Source organism: Diorhabda sublineata, chromosome 10, assembly GCF_026230105.1.
Source record: "Diorhabda sublineata isolate icDioSubl1.1 chromosome 10, icDioSubl1.1, whole genome shotgun sequence".
NCBI classification, from domain to species: Eukaryota; Metazoa; Arthropoda; class Insecta; order Coleoptera; family Chrysomelidae; genus Diorhabda; species Diorhabda sublineata.
This window is the reverse complement of record NC_079483.1, coordinates 14,471,167-14,493,407: the sequence shown is the minus strand read 5'-3', so window position 1 is coordinate 14,493,407 and position 22,241 is coordinate 14,471,167. Positions and strand designations below refer to the sequence as shown.

The window sequence follows — 22,241 nt, the reverse complement described above, 5'->3', positions numbered from 1 at the left end:
TATTCTAATTAAGTCTTCGAAAAGATACGAAAAAGAATATGTGGTTACTGGCGTAAAAAATAAGAGATGAAAAGTGCTGATGGAAATATGTTGTCTTATTTTTTTTTATGTGGTAAGAACAGTTTTTTTAGAAGCATTCCGGTCAAAACTCAAATTTTGAGTCAAAAACATCAAATAGCTCTTCATTATGGTCTCAATACTCGATGGTCCAATCAATGATTATGGTTCATGAAAATGTCAATATTTCCCGTTATTCTGAATTAGCTTTTTTAAAAAGTGTGAACTAGCATCCGAACCAGTCGAAGGTGTCAACAAAGGAAGAAGTTGAAAGACTATTTACTGGTGAAAGTTATCGCATTAATTGGCATTGCCGGAGGTTGTCGAAAGGAAAGCATTTATAATTTATAAGTAGACGATGTAGAGGATACTGGTTCTCAGTTAGTGGTATTTTAACTTCCATAATGCAGTTTCCCAGTGACAGCATAAGTAATATTGATATAAAAATTGGAACTATTATTAATAGAACAAGGAAAGACAATTTTTAGAAGTCAAAAAATGTTAAAATCCGTTCAGTCAAATCAGAGTAATTTATGTTTAAAGGAAAATGCTTCAAATTTACACATTTCTTAAGATATCTCGTAATACGAGAAATATATAGACATGCGGTTTTCGCTATTGTGCTGCTAATTTGGTCTACTTTTATATTCCTGAAGTAAAACTGCATGTTTTCATTTAACATTTTTCAATGATAGCTAGATTAAAAAAATAAATAAATAGCGCCCTCTAGCGTATACGTTACTCATTAGGTTGTTTCGAAATTATAACTCTTACTTGATCGGGCTAAATTTGTAAATTATTCATTTTATAATTTTTGGAATTTAATTACGCTTCTGGCGGTGGACATACAACTATGTAAAGAATTTCCAGTATTTTCCCGAGGTCACTTTGGTTATAAATTTTCCAGAAGCTGTACTATAAACGGTTCCCGAGATATTTTTATTGGGACACCCGGTACAACGGTACCGTAAAGTGCCATTTTCCGGACTCAAATTTGTACTGTCGACTTTACAGTATGATTTTACCATAAATATTTTGCCATATACAGATAGATTTAATTCGTTGTATAGGAAAAAGTACCAAAAGTATACAAATAGTTTGCAACACATACTCTGTCAAGGAACTAAAAAAATATATCCATAGAAGTAATAGGTATGTTTGACAAATAGAATTCTGAATTCTCCAACATTTAGAAGGAAAATTATTTGTTTTCAAGAAAAGGTATTATTTGCGAACGTATTTCTAAAATAAAAATTAGTTCCACATGAATGTTGTTGAATCATTGAAACAATGAAACCAGAAATTATTCAGAATAATTAAATATGGTGTTGACATTTCAACCAATCTTGGTTCAACATAAGCAGCATCTCTTTTTCAAATTACCAGTGCATTGTAGATTGATATCGTCATCGCATTGGTGAGCAATCGGTCATAAGAAGAAAATTTACTCTCAATGTTTGAAAAGATGGTACAAATTTTTTTGAAGAACTCTTCGTAAAATGGGAACTATAGTTCCTCGTTGAGTTTATTCATTGTTAGTGCCGTGATATGAGGTTAACTAACAATACTGTAAATATTTCTATTTGATTTAATGGATTATATTTCAACAGAATTAAAAGCTTTTAACGTATTATTCAACAAATGATAATAAGAATTGTCATAAACTGCTGCTGCGCTAAGTAGAAATCCGCAAATCCTCTAGGGTAATATTTTCAAACTTTCAGAATTAAATAGAAATTGAATTTCACCTCAAGCCGCTGTTCGAATGATAATATTTAGGGAAACGTGAAGTAATTGCAAAGTTTTTCCTGTTGTATTCAAGACTTACTCTATTTGATTTGGTATCCACGCGGCAACTAACTTTAAGTGGAATAAAAGAATTCGCTGATTTCAGCTCTGAAGTGAGACCGATGGGAAATCTTCGACACCTTGCCCAACTATTTACGAGAGAATCTCTGCTAAAAGGAGATTTTATTACGAAATTCAAGACTCAAGACTCGAGAATAGTATGCACAAGATAATATAAAGTTGAAAATGGACCCTTTTAATCTTCTAGACTCTGTAGTCGTGTCATATTATATTTAGATGAATTTTAATCAATTTAAAATTAAAAGAGAACCTTTATAGCTTAATGAAATGTAGGATAAAAAAATTCATTTTCGATGAAAATGTGATAATAACCTACAATACCTTTACTATATTAACCTTCAATCAGTTTTTGTCAAATCAGTCACTGAAAATGAATCACGAGTTGCTTTAAATTGAAATTTGAAATTTCACAATTCGTTTATTTTATGGGGTTACTCAATAACTATAGTCTTCATCTACAGACATGATGATTTCGGGAATCTTTGTACGCATTATGTAGGGAATATCATGCTGCAACTATATTGTACGTATAGTAAAATCCATGATTTTTTTAACACAAATATTACACGCTGAGGATAACAGTGATCTAATGCATAAAATTTTTGGATAATTAAGAATGTTAGTAGCATTGTGCAATTTATTTTGATGATATGTTGTCCAGAAAATATGATTTTTATGAAATTAAGATAACTTGATGTACATTTAAAAGATGTCATTTGAGCTTACATATTTGTGAACAAGGTATTGTAAACTAATATTTCTAGAATTACTATAATTATTTCAAACTTCTTTAAATATTAACATTACAATTTTAAATGTTTCAACTAATTGTTGCCGCTCATGTGAACGCCATGAATATTGATCCGTAACATAAAACTAGTGACCAACCAAGTGTCAAAATTCCGGCACGTTCTGCAGGACACTATAGTATCAAATAACCCTTGTACGCTAGAACAATTAGTAATAGTATGATCAATTACCATCAAAAGTGGGATTCTACACGTGAAAAAATATTTTATGCCGATTTATACATATTTTGAAAGTTTCGTATTTGCTCATTTGAAATTTCTAATTGACTACTTCAACAATATTTTTTCAATATTGATATGTTGGATCAAAAAAATTCTCAACACTTTATTTAACTCACTCTGTTTAGATGGAATTTTCTTATAAAATTTCTATTGTCTTGGCCACAAAAAATAAATAAATATAAAAATTGTGAAACTTCCACTAATAGATGGTGCCTTAAGAAAAACAGAAAATTTCAATTTTCAGTAACAGATAGCGATTGTAATTTGGAAATGATATTTATATGGAACATGAAAACTATGAAGAAAGTTAGTTATTTCAAATGCCTTGGCTCTATTTGAGTTTCATTACCTTTAAATTATGTATGATTCCAATATGAATTATGTCGCTGAAGAATTTATAAGAAATTTGCGTAAGCGGACACTTGGTTATATCGTTGTCCTTGTATTCAAATAGTCAGGGTTTTAAATTTGCATAGGAAGTGACTCAATTTGCATTTTTGATTGAATTAACTTAATTTTACAAATTTATTCTATATGAGTCTCTAGTGGAGTTTGATTTCAAATGTAAAATAACTTCGATAGCACAATGGTTCGTTATCGTGGCTTACAATCCTATACTCGGTAGAATGAGTCCCATTAGGAATATGAATAAGAAATTCAGCTTTTCTAACAAATTTAAAAATGTACCACACAAAATCATCAAAAATTAAGAAGATTTTTGACATATATTTTGGTATCATTGCTCTTCTAGAATGATTTAAATACTAGATGCTGGTGACAACAAAGCTGAGAAAGTATATTTTGAACAAATAAGAACAGAAATGTGAAGACAATTTGATTATGTGAACTATCAATTTCTAACAATTTACTGAAAAATCCATTATAAATTCAGTTATCCATTATTAAGGATACTAACTCACAATGTGATCAAATTCAAATAATTAAAAAATGATTGTAATGTGTGAAAAATTCTTTGAAAGTAAATAAACATAGTATTATCATGATGAAGTTTGTGCTTTTTAAATCTTATCCGACTGTTCCCATAATCTTCATAATATTTCTATATTCATTCGCTTTTCAACTTTTCTACACATTCCAACAATTTTTAATAAAATTATCTTCATCACATTGTACAATGAATTTCAACTTTACTCAATAACTAATTATTAGAAAGTAATAATTCGGATGAGACCACTTCTTATTCATATTTCTCAACAACATACGAAAATATCTTTTCAGTGGATTCAATTAAAATTATTTATTTTTCACTTAATTTTCTTTTTCATATGCTTTATTCCGTCTTTTTTATTTTATCATCTCATATACATTTGGAACTAACTTGGCTTATTGAGCATTTGAACTTGTGTCTCCTTTTGATGGAATCTAATTAAACTACGCGATTAGTATTCCAAAATACATGATCTTTTCTACTAAAAGTTGCTTTTGTCTTTTTTCCACGGTGGTGAATATTTATGGCTCTAGTCCTCATTATGATTTGCAGTCTCTACATAATAATGACAAGTTTTCTAACAAGAAAAGTTACTTTTTCTTATCTATACTAATATGGAAGACAACTGCATATGTCTTTTCGAGTTTTTTTGCGCGCATCTGCCAAAATTCGTGGATACCAATAGGCTCTGTCCATGCGTTCATGTTCAGATTGACTGTAAGTACAGTATCTAATACACGATATAAGAGGTCACTAGCTCCAACTTATCATCAAATAGCCACACGCCGATCTTACAACAGCCCATGAACATTTTCGTGTGCGATAGGTGTTGTGGGTGCTCCACCTGCATGTTCATCTATCTATGACTTTCTAGGACATTTAAATTCGCTATATAATGATATGATATTTCAATTTCTCCTAATGTAAAGGCCGCTTGACATAATGCAATACAATGTGCAAGAAATTGCATACTAGTCTCTGTAAACAGTAAAAGTACACAAATTCCTAACCTCAAGTTTTATCTAATACCTAGCTTAAAAATGAAAATAACAAAGCTAAGTTTTACGAAAGTCAGTTGATCTGTTAAGTCAAAAGTAACTAGATTGCAACTTGCACGCAATGAAAATAGCACAAAACCGATAATGTCCAAATCTTGTATAAAACAATCAAATGAACTTCATTTGCGTATGCTTTTGATCAAGAACTATTGCACTGTACGTTGTATTGCATCATGTCAAGTGGCATTAAAATTAAACTTTTGTAACTTTGTTTTAAGATCAAATCTTTAAATCACTGCCCGTTGCGTGACATGCGACTCTCAAATTCAAGTTTACTGGGTAACTACAGGGGAAGTATAGAAAAATGGTAGGACATAATTCATAGATATTAGCGAGTTAATATCAAAAAGATAATTGAGTAAAAGTAAAATAACTGTATCAACGAAAATAGTAACCCATCAGTTCATGAGTCCAAAATATGCGATAAGAATAGTCAAGGTTCGAGAAGACCAAGTTCGAGAAAAAGTGAAAAATGAGGGTTGAGTTGGGGAGAGGCTGAGCAGTGAGCTCAGAAAAGGAATGCTTTATAGCGACAAAAGTGAAATTATATGATGTATAGATGGGAAATTAAGTTGAATTATATTTATATATAGTCCGATATACTATTTATAATGTTCTAAACTTTTTAATATTAATTAAATTAATAAATTTACAAACGTTCAGATTTCATGTTTCTGCTGAGGAACATTATTTTATCCAATTTCTTCACTTCACTAAATTTCATGGGTTTTTTAATATCAAATATCGAAATATTATCATATTTATCAAAATTAACTAGTTTCTTATGGAGTGAAAAGTTGTTGAATGATATACTAATCCAATCTTGACTTCGTCTTAAATTATCATCATCAATAGGGTGTCGTTTTCTATTATAATAATGAAGAATTCAATATATGCACCCTTTGTATATCTGTAATTATACACATCCAAATGTTTCTGCTTGTAAATTAACAATTATTTTCGAGTATTCCTAATTTGAACGATAATTTTTGAATTATTCATGACCAAATATCTTTTTCTGTGTGTATATCAATTAAGCCGTCTTTTAACGCATCAATTAACAGAAACAATAACTTCCTCAATTCGATAACGGAAGGAATGAGGGTGCAGAGGGAAACGTGATCCTTCAGGATATATTACAGAGACATGCAGGGTCTCTTCAAAGTGTGCTGACCGTACTGTTTGCCGGTCGCAGATGGCTGAAAACAATGACTCCTCAGAAGAGTGAGTGCATAATACAAAGCCTATTGTCCTTCATGCCAACGGCTGGTAGAAGTGCCTCTAAAATCGAAAGCTTGAAATTAAGAATTAATTACTTTTTTTAACCAACGATGTTTAGTTGGAAAATATATAACTATATAAACTAGATTGATGATATATGTAGTTTTAAATTATCGTATCTATGGTTTGAAAGTACGTTGAAGATTTGAAAAAGATACAATTCATATCACTTATCTATTATTCTGTTTCACTCCTTGGGTAATGGAACAATAGACATCATTTTACGTCGACAATTATACAAAATGAATATAGAATTACAATATGAATATTCTACATTCTTTTAATCAAATTTTTGAGTAAATTTCCATGGCATTTGTCATTAAAATGTTGATATCTGGTATTGATTTAGAGTGCTTTAGTTCTCACAAATTCGTCAAATAGTGGACAGTGCTGCACATTCTCACGAGCTTAATATATCTCTTATTTCTACATACAACGTGCTATAACAATAAAAAATAACACATTCAAGAAATAATTTATACACATGGTTTATATTTTCCACATTTTATTTTCCTCCTGTTCCAATTATTAAAAAATTCGATCACTAGCAATAAATACTTTTCAACGATATAAAAATGGATTTCGGACAATTTGCACTTCTTACTTCTTCATATCTCTCTACCGCATAGACAACCAAATATGGATCCAAAATTTTGATATATTCTTTCTTTATTATCAAAGTATGTAACTAATTATCAATATTACTACTAGAAATTTATTTTATTTTCATTAGAATTATTTTTTTTTCCAAAGTGGCAACTCTGTGTTACTAATACGTGCTGAACAATAATAAGTTGCAAACATCGACAAATATGAAGTGAGGAATTGTAAAATGAAGTTTTTTAAAGGATATTTGGTGTCTTATTTGTATAGTAAAATATTATTTCTCAATTAATAACACAACTTCACTTATAAAACACAATTTGATACAGTATCCTTATATGGTTTCGTATGAATCATATAAAATATATTAATTTTTGTTATAAATCAAATATGGACATCATTAGAAATATATTTATTTCAGTGATGGACACCAGATGTTTTTATGGCATGTGGGTATAATTCCTGGTGATGGAGATTGGCACATCTCATGACGAATATTTCCCATCATCGTTAGTAAGGAAGGGCTATACTACTCTGATTATAAATATGGTGAATCGTCTGAATATGAGAATTATTCAGAAACTGAATTTGTTCTGACTGCATTGGAACCACAGACAATCCAGTAACAAATAGATAAAAAGTGAAAAACTGAAGAAAAGAGGAATTAATTCGATAAATTCGAAACTATCAGAGTTCAACGAAGAAAATTATAAGTTTTTGGGTTCGAACGATTTCCCGGAATATATAAGCAATTTGGAAATTCCCGCAGATTTCGTCATATTTTCATTTCCAAACGACTTAATTCAATTGATAGTAGATGAATCAATCCAGAAATCTGTACAAGATAGTATAAACTAACCAGCAAATAATCTAGAAAAATCCATTGGTATAAATCCTTTTATATCGTAGGAGTACATAGTAGAAGGCAGTGGAAACGTTTGCTGACAGACTTAACAAATCTACAACATATATCGAAAAGATTAGGCTATAACTTGTTTTGCTTCCCAAAGAATTGCAATGAATGGCAATTCATGAACAGATTATACCACCTAAAGCCCTACAAACTAAATAATCTTAAAAAACCATCAGACCTCATGGTAAACTAAAACAATTTTAGTTTACCTTCAGTCGCTGAAGACGATAACTTGATTATCGAAACGCGCGTCAGACAGTGTAATTGTGATCATTTTCATCCCTGTACTAAATTAATGTTATTCCTTAGTTGTTATTGCAGTCTTGTGTATTACCGTAAAGTAGTTAATACACTATTTTTAAAGTAATTGGATGATTCTTGGAATGATTCTCCTATATTTACATCCACTATTTCCTTGAAATTTAATTTTTTATTTACCTCTTCTTGATATTCCTGTGCTATGTTTTCATTTCATAGTTTGTATTTTTTTATTAATTCATATTGTATTTTTCTATACTATAAGTTGACAACTCCAAAAAAACATTTTCAGTCATAAAAGGTAAAGGTAGATGTTGTTTTCAATATCATATAAATTATTAATGACTCAAAAACCGCAATATATTTCGCCCTGATATTCGGTTCATTTGTATAAAAAATCGATTCAAAATCGCATGTTCTCGATGACAATTGTTTTCAGGAAAATTCAGCGTCCACGATCATACACATAGACTGATTATTCCTTTTGTGATAGCAGCTCGAAGTTTGGATTCGTTGCAAACTAGCGATGCTTGTTTACATCAAGTTATCACGTATAAAAGGGAGATCCATTGTCTGATGGAATCGACAACAAAAAACAAATACCGTTTCGTAGAGAAGACGACGTTTCAATTCATGCCTTTAACATTTTAAAATAATACGATTTTATCAAAAAATTTCAAGAGTAATGAAGGGTATGGAATAGTTGACTGTTTCACCAAACAATCTATCCGTGTTTTATGGTTTATTAACATAAATTTATTCCTATAAGCAAAAATATACTTTTTTCACCCATCAGTCAATTAAATAATGTCTTTAAATCAACACAACTACGTAACGGTGGTCTCTATCAGGATCAATAATTATGAGTTAATATTTTTGTATAATATTGTAATACATGCAAAATCTATGTTTTTTCAGTTAAAAATTTTAGAAACATTTAAATATTCGATCTTACCATGTTATCTTTTGACAGGTAGACAGCCGCACAGCATCTGCCAGCGCCAATTACAATTTAATGTAGTAGAAGCTCTAGTGTGAAATATGAACGCCATCTAGCGACACCAGATAGAATTTAATGTAATCGAAAAGGTGGTGGGTCTATTATTGGGTAACCGATTGTCGAATTATTGTCTCAGATGTTTCTAAGAAGTGAACTTCAATTGGACAGAAGTTTCCAGACAAAGTTTGTCTATTAATAGACATTAGCAAATTTCTACAGAAATCTAGAATTATACAAGGAGTCAAATAATACCGGCGATAGAGAAGAGATATCTTAGTGCCGTGTTTGTAGTCTCGTAATTAGTATAATGAATGGTTCAAGTTTTAAAGTTCCAAGAGCAAAACTAACTTGTACAGTTTTATTAACATTCCTTCTCTCAAGAAAATTTACAATATAATATTAATACAAAAACCTTGATATTGTGAGCCTTTTATTTATAAAATTGAAAATTAATACGAAGGGAACAAAAATGACACTTTTTCGTTCAATACAATGTTTGCTGAAGTTGAAGAATCTGAATATAGCATATTCTTTTATTAGGAAATATCGAGGTTGAGGTTTTGTACATTCGGCAAATGATATCAAGATATAAGTAATTTCAACATAACGGCTGCCTTGATCGTTCGATAAAGAATTACCTTTTGGCTAAAGGATCATTTTGACGAATGAATTTGATACGTTAGCCTGCTAGACCTCATTAGTGGATTTTATGTATGAGGAATATGTTCGTTGGAAAATTTATAAGGCATACTTGATTTTCCCTAAATTAGTTTTCTGTCATACAGGTCTAAACATTAAAAAATAATAACTGGAATCGAGAATATCTTGTATTGTATCTCATAGAAGAGTGGTTTCATCTATGTGGAGATTATGTGTATATTTTCTGTTTCAATGCCATCGGTAACCATAAGGTCTCTCCAATGAACATTCTGTTGTTCTGTTCTACTCGTATTTTAAAGTCACACTGTAGACAATATAATTATATTGTAGTGAGGCTATTTTTCTTCCTTTAACTCGATTTCTGCCTATATGCGCAGTTATCATATATATATTTTGATGGTAACTAGATCTTCTAGGCTATAAGAGGTCGAACCTTCCTCCTTAGATTACTGTCAATCAATTTGCGAAAACCTCGATGGTGTAATTTGTGGAGAAGAAGCAATAACGTTTACCAATAAATGAATTAAATTGTTGAGAACGCAAAATCTATTGGACGATGTTACTTAGATCTATGTAGAGTTAATTTGAAGTTTGGGTTGCGTAATATATATTGAAGATAAAGAAAACAGACGCGACCGAAGTCCTGATGCAGTTTGATTCTATCGTATTCGTGAGTCAGCCGAGACAGATGTGATTTAATATTTGGTTTCAAGTCGATTAATATGACCTCAGGTTAACGACTCTTCGGGTCGGACACTTGGACCCCGCTGCTCGCTAGTAACATAAGACTAATCTGTGAGTTCATCAGTGGTCGAGAAGAACACCCAAGGGTTTATTATTCGTATTTTTGTACTTGCTAGTAAAAATCCATCCTGATCATCAGACACAATTTAAGAAGAGTCATGTTAAGGGCAATGAGTCCAACGGGTGTCTGTGACGTGTGGTAATTCTACTCTCTCTAAGAGAAGATCAGAAGTTAGATAGGTTATACGATTGGTAAAGTATCCTTCTTCTATTTGTAATTTGTCCTTTGCCTTTCTACCCTATATACAGATATCAGGGCTACAATAATATAATGAGAAAGTTTCTTCTAGAAAACCTGTATGTTCTAGTTTTCACACCCTCTAATTGAAAGTTAGTCTGAGTTTCAACTGTGTGAAATGAACAATTATTTTAATAGCTTTTACCACATAGTGGAGGCTTAAACTCCCCCCTAATATACTGATATGGCACAATATAATAATATACTCAATTTAATATTATGGTTATATGTACTCGTATATGCATCCAAACAAATGTTACATAATGTTTAATAAACGATTATGTGCCAAATGAGCCAAGTATTTGGTAACAGATTTTGTTGAATTGAAAATTAACGTTTTGAATTGTACAATTTGAATGTAAATCTTTGATGTACTTCGAAAATGGAAACATGATAAGAAATGACAGTAATCCATAGTTCTTTTAATTGAAAACAAGCCCGTGTATTCACTTAAACTAACCCAGTTCCCTAACATAACCCTAACACTTTAGAACCTTTTTTTATTTACTGGTTCAACGGTTATTTTAACGGAATGCCATCGAGTGTATATTTCAAAGACTAATATTATGTTTTTACTACTTCTCTATATCATCTCTCAATTATTGTTTGTGTGATTAATATTCATTGAAATTTGAGTACGGCTGAGAATAGTGATTGAAGTAACTTTAAAAGACACTCAATGGAGCTTCAAACCATAAATGGGGTTATAGAGCTAACTTTATAATAATTATAGGCATTAAAGTTGCGAGATCAGAAGTTATATTTAAGTATATCTTCTGAATTATACATTCGAATATTATAAATTTTTAACAGATGATTACACATGTCCATGTAGTGTGTTTGACGGAATAAATAATTCTATGCTACTATCTGACGTCCAGGGGCGGTTCATTCCCAATGGTTAACAATCTGTAACTTTCAAAGGGACAACCTGTATGATTTACAAATAGCAAAAATAATTTTTTCAATCGATTTTATGACAAAAAGGTACTCTTTGGTTAACTCGATCAAATTTATTGTTTAGGAGATATGTAGATTTTTATATCGTTGTACATGACAAGGCAACTGTTGGCTATAAAGAGAAATTCTAAAGAAAATTATCATAAATTGTGATTAGTTGTTGAAAATACTTACAGGAGGTATTAAAACACAACCAAACATTTCTAATTGAACTGCATACTGTCGAACATCGAATTACTTACATTAGGAAAAAAATTAAAATATAAGAATTTAGTTGGGTAGTCAACAACTTATTAAATAAAACAGAAGACTACAATAAATGTTAGATGTGGCTTCATGGTACTTCTACTCCACGTCCTACGGAGAATATTTAAATGTTCACTGACGAAGCTGGGTTCGCACGAGACAGTTTTTTTATTTCAGTTTAATGTGCCGCGACATCGCTGGTCATTAGCACACAAAAACAATCATAAGATACATACTCGTAAGTTAAATAAAGAATTGTTACAAAATCTATTACAATACAACCTCCTTGAGGTTGGTTTTCATATCAAACTGTTGATATACTGTATTCTCTACAGTCGGCGAGGATGTGCTTATCAGTTACAGGAACATGACAACTTTGGCAGACAGGACGACTTTCTGACGACATCAAATAGCCCTGAGTAAGTTCCTTGTGGTTGAGGCGAAGTCTTCTTATTGCCACAGCACAGAACCACTGGTGTTTTTGTCAAAACTCGTACTTTGATATTTTTATGATGAGTTAATAATGAACAAAATTTTCTAGTTGTTGATTAACTTTCAACAAATTTTGATGCCGTTGTTAGGATAATTGAAAATTTTAATGAGTGAAGCATTTGCCTAGCAAGTTATGGAAAAGTAATAATAATATCAAATCGAGGAAATAAATTGGAATTTTCGAATTTCCTTAATCACTTGTGGAATGGATAACACGAATTATACTTGTGTTCCAATTATCACTAATACTACTTTTAACTTGATCATCGTGAACGATAATACGTTCATAAGACTAGGTTCTCCTTCAGTAATTAATTGAAGTGCTGCAGATATCTCGCTAGATTCTATTAATGGATCCTTGAAACTGGGCTTTATCAGATTATCCTGATAGTGATTGTTTCTACTTACACAGTGGCTTATCCTATACGCGTGTATTGAAAAAACATTATTCCGATTATATTGCATGGACCACAAATGTACATTCGTGAAAAGAAAAGTTTTCGCAATGCTTTCCATATTTTTTATGCTCATCATAAAATATGTGATTTTCAAATTAAGGATTTAACAGTGAATGTTTACATAATGCAATAATATTTAGACATAAAATAAGAATGCTTGTATTTTCAGAAGAATTTTACCCACTTTCAGTACCAATCCCTTGTTTTTACCAGTGCTATCATTGCCATGATTATATAATTGGAATTTACAACCATCTACACCACTTGCCCATTCAGTGAGAATAAGTAAACCTACAAAAATATACAGGACACACAATGTTAGACAAAATGGACAAAGAATTTCAACCTGAATCGCAAATTGTAAAGGACATTTAAGTGAAGTTTACAGAGATTATTTTTATTGAATCACAAAATATAAAGGTGCTGTGAGATATTAATTTTATAGAAAAACTCACCATGCAACAATTTAGTGCTTGGAACTTATTCGTGAGGGAAATTTTTGGTCAACACAATGAGTGCAAACTACGAGTAGCTAGTTAATGGATGAAACTTTTAAATTCCTAGATTCGCTTAGCTTCTAAGTTTCATTGAAAATTCTCATTCCTGAGAAATTAAGAGTTATTAGCGACCAGCGGGGTGAACGTTTCCACCAAGATATAAAAACTATGGATATTTAGTAACATGTGTAATTACTGAAAAGCAATAATGTGACCCCCATGAAAAGAGAAATAAATTGTGTTCGAAGTAACTTTCTTTGAAGACCTACGTGTTATAGTTCATTATCAATAAATATTGAACATGATTGTTTTGTATCTAGTTTTTTCAATGTAAAAAGAAAACCTTACATGTACCAGCTTTTTTCTAAGCATTTGTATATTTAGATAGGTTCCTTCTATATAATGAGCTATTCAGTATCTTCCAGAGTATTGGTTATTTTCTTTGAAAAATAATGTTTCTCTCATTATATTTTAGCAACTTTTGAGCTATAAGACATAAGTTCTCATAACTTTTTCTAATTTTATGGCAGTGATTTCCAGTTTTTATTCTAGGAATTCCAAGAATTTGAAATCAACCAATTTTGTGAGTGTGTAATCTATCATTTTCATAAGTGTCGTGGGAAAAATGTTTTATGTATTTGTTATTTCATGTAACGATATATATTTTGCACATATATAGCAGTTATTTTTACTGACAAAAACTTCTTGAATAGTACGTCTATGAAAGAAGTCACTAGGATGTTGGAAAATGACGCCGCTGGTCTGTGACATGTTCACGACATTTTTACGTCCCCAGAACGTGATTTTATTGGTCATATAACGTAAAAAATAACTAAATATTGACGTGAAAAAAAGACGACATCATGCTACTTGGTTTATTATATTTTTCCATTTGATTATGATAAAAATTTGAGAAATTGAAAAGTAACTACAAATAACTAATTTTTCATGTATCTTTCTGAATAGAATGTCGTGTCAATTGCTCGCATGATAAATTACATTCAGCCAAGGTTGTGTACATAGCTAATATTTGAATTTTCATTATCATTGCCATACATATCAAATTCACTCCAGGGCTATAATACCCTAGATTCTCTGCATATTATTATAATATGTAGAATATTCACTTTCCATGCTATGAGGAATAGTTGTAATGTTTTGAGATTGGAATTAGATATAGATAATCATTTTTCTCAAAGTATGAATTGACACATTCAAATATACAAGATGTCTCATAAATATGTTTTTACTTTGTCTAATAAATAACTATTCGTAAAAAATTGTTGAGACCTTAGGCTTGAGTACCAAAAATTGTAGCACTGCTTTTTTAACAACTCGTTTAGAACCAAACTTTTCCCCACGCAAGAATTTCGCAATGAATGAATAGTAATTTGACGATGCAAGTTCTGGATCAATGGCTGAACTGGTAGGAATCCAATACCACCCAATTCTTCGATTATATTCCGCGTAATTTCCACAGTATTTAGTTTAAAATTGTCTTGTTGTAAGAGAACCCACTTTCGGTTAACTTAAACTGAATATTTCATCGATGAAACCTCACACATATGCATTATTTGGAACAATTTCTAAGTACAGTGAACGTTCCTAATTCCACCAGATACACAAAAAAAACTTTTCTCTCGAATCGACTTCTCATTACGACGGGTTCTGGTAATTGTCCTTGGTGTAACCGCTGATTTTCCATGCTAGGGTTGTTTAGACAATCATTTTCTATCGCAAGTAAAAATACGTCTAATGAAACGATCATCTTTCAGCTGAGCAAAGAGCTATTCACACACCTCTACTTGACGTTTCACTTGAACATCTATTGAGTCCTATGGCACCATTCGAGTACTTTGACAGATAGTTGAATAAAATCGCAGTCCAACACTCTAGGCCATAGGAAATCGAATTCCACAACTTTTTTCAGTAGGACCGAACTTTGAAAATAGCGCTCAAAAACCATTGAGCCGGTATTAGAACAAATGCATTTTTATTAAAATAAATCACTGTCAATTTTTTAATTTGAAATTTTGATTTTTTGTACACTCGTACGTCAAATGAGAGCGCATCTAATAGCGATTCAGAACATTTGAAAAAACTGTAGCAAGTTATGTGAAATATTGAAAATATATACATCGAGTCAAATGTAATCCAGACATTCAGAAAGTTTACAAAAGAAACAAGTCTCTAAATTTTAAGGTAAAAGAAATTTAATTTTGTAAAAAGTACTTTTAAAAAAACGCTAAGTCTCTAAATTCGTTCCAGCAAAATAAAATGTTAAATTTTCGGGAAATTATAATAAAAATATTGGCTGCATTGGAGGAGGCACAGAGAGTTTTCTCAGAATATACGAAGATGTAGTGAAAAATTTTTAGCCTGCTATAGAACCAAACAAAAAATTTTTCTTCTTGCTCTGCAAACCAGACCTCCACACCTTTTATTACCTCCTCGTTGGAAGAAAGTTAAAGAAAGAGACTCATAGTCAGCCAGAGCAAAATCTGGTGAATAAGGGAGGTGTTCTAGTGATTCAAACCCTAAATCACGAATTTTTTGCATGGCAACATGAGATTTGTGTGCAGGGGCGTTATCCTGCAAAAACAAAACACCTTTGGATAGCTTTCAGCGTCTTTTCTCTTCAATTTTTTCCTGTAGAGTTGTCAGTAATGTCGAATAGTAATTTCCAGTTATTATTCTACCTTTATACAAAAAATCAGTCATGATTACTCTATGGCAATCCCAAAAAACTGAAACAACTTTTCCAGCAGATTTTTGACACGAAACTTCTTAGGTCTTGGAGAACCAGAGTGTCGCCATTCCATCGATTGTTGCTTTGTTTCTGGATCGTAGAAATGTACCCAAGTCTCATCCATAGTAACAATTCGGTTTAAGAAGTCTACATCGTTTTCAAATCGAGCACAGATCGAACGCGATGCTTCTACCCTTGCACGCTTTTGGTCAACATTCAAACATTTGGGGATCCATTTGGCAGCGACGTTTATCGTGTCCAAATTGACGTGAACTATATGATGAACTCATTCGTATAATATATTTAGTGCTTCAGATATCTTCTTTAGCCTAATTCGACGGTCTGATAAAATCATGTCATGAACTGCATCGATATAGGGACACAGAAACTGACCTTCCCGATCAGTCATCATCTTCAATGGACAATTTACCTCTTTTGAAGCTTGCAGTCCAATTTTTCATGGTCGCATACGAAGAACATTGATCACCAGGAGTATTAAGCATATCTTCGTGAATCTGTTTACCTTTAACCCTTTTAAATACAGGTAAATTGATGATGCTCGATACTCCAATTTTTCGATTTTCACAATTTTGGTGGACATCTTTTTTCTTTTAATTCATTACGTAGCTCTATAGCTCTATAGAACCTCTTGTTCTATAAGTTCTATAAGAAAAAAAATTAAAAATTCCATAGTTGTTTCAAAATTTTTGAACCGCTATTAGATGCGCTGTTACTTTATTTACAAGTGTATCCAAAATCAGAGTTTTACGTCAGAAATGTAAAATAATACAGTGATTTATTCTAAGAAAAACGCAATTCTCCTAATTCGGACTCAGTGACCTTTAAGGACTATTTCCAAAGTTTGGTCCCACTTAAAAATGACGTGGAACATTTTTTATGTCGTAGATTATCCTCAGTTACCTAGGTTTCATTTAATTATACCTTTAAATCACCTACCCTTAGAAAACAGCGAGATAGCTGGACGTTTTTACTTCAATAAGAGATAACATAGTGATTTCAAATGTATGGTATCTTTATAAGGTCCTAGGGAGTCCGATTTTTAAGAAAAAGATAATTGCTATTTAACCCAGTTGGAGTTGATAGATCTCATTGCAGATTCTTATTTGTCAAAAGAAAAAGCTGAACTAGGATTGAGATTACAACATTGAAATCTTCTGCAAAATGATTTATCGAAAATATTAAAGAAATCTGCTTGGGTTAGAAAGAGAATGAAGAATTTATACGAAGCCAAGAACGGACATAGGTAGACTTAATAGGGAAGGAAAAAAATATCTTCCAAAGGAGTAATAACTCTGGACTATAAAAAAAAGAGATGATAACTAAATTTAGTTGATCACAACCCCCTATAAACATACCATCAACTCATATAGATAATGAACATAAAAATCGATTTTCACACATCTATTTCGAGTTTTTTTTTTCAATTATTGGTGAGGAGAAAGGTGAATGATATCAAGATCCTAGAACTTCAAATGATAATACGGAGCGAGCCAAACGAATAATTTGCATACATTATGAATATTTTGTACATATGAAAGGATTTTACTCAAACAGTGAAGGAAATATTTGCTTTCATTGGGCAGCGTTTTCAGACCCACGGCAACTTGTGTTTGTGTATCATTCAAATGATGAAATAACAGATCGGCTTTGGAGAACATTCTGTTTTCAGTTGGAATCACTTATCTCTTGGAATAATTTGTTCATTGTATAAGTGTTTAATTGAGAGGAAATATCAAACGAAGTGAATAAGAAGTAACTAGAACACGCATGTAATATAACGTTTTATTTACAATCACAGTTTTGTAATCAGAAATTCCTTATCTAGAAATAATATGAAATTTCGTAATGGAGAAGCTACGCTGGTTCAGGTAGCTATAGAGGAATAAAGAAGTCTGTGTACAGGGTGAGTCATTTGTATTTCTATGAATATAAATTATAGCTACCATATTTTGTCCCTCTTGAGGTATTGAATTGAAGAGTTGGTGTAGAATTTCGATCCCGATGTATCCATCCAATTTAGAAACGTGAAGTTTACAATATTGTCTCAGGATATTACCAATTAAACCTTGAACTATCAATCGTGATATTCATAATTCGAGATATTGTTATATAACAATGTCGATGTCGTAGGATTTGTATTTTGCCTCAAAATAGGCTTCAGTCTCAGCAATTGCTTCTTCATTTGAGCTGAATTTATCACTCATCAGCGAGTAGCCAGTAGTGACTTAGGGCCAGATGTGGACTAAACAGTGTATGAGGAGCAAGTCGAACTGTTGTTTTTTCCTCGACATATGAGACTGTTCTTTGTGATTTTTGCATTAAAATGATCCAACAACTCTATGTTGTATTCGCTATTAATTATCTCTCCCTTTTGAGGTATTTAACGAACAATATTCCATGTGCATCCCAAAATATTGGAAACCATAACCTTTCCAGCTTGCTATTTTGCCTTTGGACGCTTCGGACGTAGTTCACCGCCTGCAGTCCCCTCAGATGATGATAGTTTTGGTGCGGAGAGAAGTAATGAATCCATGGTTCATCAATTATCAAATATAAATACAAAAAAACTGATTTATTGAGTGTAATCATGGCAAAATACTGTTCTAATTCATCAACATGTAGTTATTTTTGATCGGCTGTGAGTTAACGCGGCACCCACTTTTCAAAAAGCTTTCTTATGGTCAAATGTTTATGCATAATTGAAAACACAATACCTTCTGATATCTTTGCGGTCTCAAATGTCTTACGGAATTACAATTTACGATTATATATAACCAATTTGTGGACTTTTTGATGTAGTACCCACCTCAATCAGATGATCAGAACGTTCGCCATCATCGGTGTTTGTACGACCACGTGTAAATTTAGCAAATCAATAATAAATGGCTCTTTTCGATGGAACAGGATAACTCTATTGAAGCCATTGCTAAGCTCGGACTGTATTTTTTTATCAAGAAGCAATGATAAATTAACACACGAAATTATTTTGAATCCATTATTTCGAAAATAACCAAAGTAGCTTCAGTTAAATGGCTGTCACTTTTTTATGACTAATCGAAATGCCATGAAATTTCCCACATAGTCTTTTGGAAGCTGCTACTTTATAAACGTCATTGACAATTGACAATTTGACAATGGGAGCGCCATCTGTGTGCCAGTCACACAGTCAGTGAATTAACATACACAATATTTTGCACATAAAAAGAAGTCCATCACAAACAGACTTGGCGATCTGGGCGACAAGCTGCTTGGAACTTTTCATCATATCTATTTAATTCAAAAATTTGTAGATAATTGCAGACACATCTATTGATTCTGACAGTAGATTATTGTGAAACGTTTGTGAATAACATTCTCTTCCTCCGTGACTCGATCAAGTGCTTATAAGCATATTCTGTTGCACAATTAATTGCTGTATAGACACTAACGCAGTTGAATATAATACTAATACTATTTATGCTCCCAAAGAATCCTAGAAACACTTGCAATGGCTGCACTTATACCTGTAGATCTGACAATTTTTCCGATACTTGTGATCGGATTTATATCTACTGATATAATTATCATCGTTTTCTTTTGCTTCGAGTGAACAACAATACCTATAGCTCGAAATATAACATCATTATAAAACATATCTTTTGCGGATGGTTTCGTTTAGTATATTTTTGTGCGTCTATCCTTGACGCTAGCTCTGCAAACTGTCACCATTTGTCTAACGTGGACCGTACATATTTAAAACGCCTTCCTTATGATTATCCTCATCGTTGCCCAAAAGATCGTTAATCAATCAATTCCCAACGAGAAGCGATAAAAATAATAGATTCGAGACATTCCAAAATATACTGTTGCATTCCATATAATATATAACTATAACTCAAGATTCAAATATTCAGTAGTGATAAAAAAGTTCTACTGGGAGTAGAAGATTCTGAATTAAGATTCTGAACTAAACTCTACCGCTAGGGATAAAGCCATAAACCTGGAAAAAAATACGTGAAAAGTGTGATGAAAATATAAAGTACAAATAGTATATTATTAGTAGAGATTTAAAATGAACGTTAGACGGTTGAACTTATGCAAGGAAATATTTTTTTAGGTGAGATTCCTCTTAAGAATCATAATACAAATCAAATAGCCGTAACAGGAAAAAGAAACTTATGAACAGAGTTAATCAGTTACAAATTTAATAATAAGTGTTTTGCGTTGTTTTAAAATTGATTATTCACACTAAGATTGCCAAAAGTTTCTAAAACACAACAAGGAAACTGTGGACGATTAAATAATCCAGAAGGCGGGAAGTTATCGCACAAATTATTTGATACAAAAATTTCGTTTCAGTGTATAACATTAAATGAAATTCATAGTGAATACGTAAAATATTATACGATGTAAGTTCAATGCGTATAGTTACTCCCCTAATGTAAATATTCAATTTAACCAAGAAACTAATTGAAAAATCATCCCCATGGCGAATTCCTGCAGATTCAATCAATATTTATTAGCATTCGTAAATGATATTGCAGTAGTGCATTGACATACATATTTCAGTGCCATTCAACTCTTCACAAATAATTCGATGAGTTGATCCAAATTAGCTTAAAACATAACACTGTCCATTATTCATTAATGTGTCAACCAATTCAAATATTCAACAATAACTGGAATTCCACATTACATTTTGTGAAGCACATTAAACATTCCAACGCACTTACCTGTAAGAATTGCTAAATAAATCCAACGTAATAACATTATGAAGTTAACTTGAATATAATCTCCAAATGAGTGAATCCTGCTCGAAAAACGAGAAGAAATTTACTGAAATGTCAAATAGTCGTTACGCGATTACGGCATCGAGTAGAACCCCGCTTTGTTTATTTGGCAATGATATAAGACAAGCATGTTAGCATCTTAGACGCGATATTACGGTTACAACCTCTTTCGGTGTTAGCCGCCGCCACACTGAGAGCGTCGGGATGCTGAGCTTGCGCATCTTTCTACCCCGAGGGGGCGGCGACCCTTTTCGCAGATGGACTCACTGTGCCCACTTCAACTACTTTTTTATACGATTGCAGCGCACCGGTCGATTTTTTACTCTTCAAACATTCCGTTTCAGGTCTTATTTGACACAAAAGCAATACTTTCATACATATATATACAGGTTGTAGAAATGCTGGAGGCTTGAGAGATATTAAGAGACTCGTACGTTTTTCACAAACGTATCAGTTCAAGTGAAATATGAATACGAAAAAGATATTGTTGATTGAAAATTGTCAGCCGCAGTTGGATAGATGACAAGAGTTTTGTGTTGTTGTGGGGCGGATCCCGCAGTGCCTAAACATAGGATGTAGTACAGGATGGTCAGGATTTTAATCAAATATGGGGTGACCTAGTAACTCGCACATGATAGAGAGGGTGTAAATAGAGCATGGATTTTCTAGATTTTGAAGAAATAAATAAATATAAAGAATGAGTTATTAAAGTTCTTAATGCCCACTACGCTGTTTGTGAAATTCATATTTATATCGTTTTCATTTTGAAAAATATATATTACATTTTGTATTGTGATGAAATGCGAATTTGAATTGATAATACTCTTTAAATTATTAAAATTATTAGAAAAACTGATTATAATATTATAAAATATTTCGTATTTTTTCCGGATTTCTGGATTCCAGCGGAATCGATTCAAATTATACAGATGTATGGCTACTCCAAAATAACCTTTCAATAGAGATATACAAAATACCCTCCGCAAAGTATCTGGAATACAAAATGCAAGATTCTTACCAGATACAAAATATTTTGGGAATAGTATCTGATATACTATATACAAAATAAGTATCTAGTAGATACTTCTGAAGATGAGAATAGTTTTGTCAGAAACCAAGATTTTATTTCAACAGATTTAAGTTTATTTTTGACAATTGACATTAATGTTTTTCACCAATAAATTGTGTTAATCGGTTAAATATGACAAGACGAAATATTATATTTTCAAGTGACGAGTTCACATATTTCATCGCTGATTTTTCTTCGATGAGGCCTCAGAATTTGATCCCCAAAAGAAAAAAGTCGCTCCATAGGAACAGAACTCGGC

At 31.9% G+C, this 22,241-nt stretch overlaps 1 protein-coding gene across 3 annotated transcripts in view; it reads right to left on the bottom strand.

The window, feature by feature from the left end:
- Positions 1-21,020, bottom strand: part of LOC130449318 (cell adhesion molecule Dscam2) — a 241,842-nt gene extending 220,822 nt beyond the window's left edge. For 2 of the 3 annotated variants that reach the window (XM_056787058.1, XM_056787056.1), the window contains exon 1: positions 20,857-21,014. In XM_056787058.1, coding sequence (XP_056643036.1) covers positions 20,857-20,893 — 37 coding nt within the window. In that variant the 5' untranslated portion in view covers positions 20,894-21,014. Of the gene's footprint in view, positions 1-20,856 lie in introns of all 3 variants that reach the window. The other variant, XM_056787055.1, reaches the window with a different exon arrangement.
- Between the last annotated feature and the right edge of the window lie 1,221 nt (positions 21,021-22,241).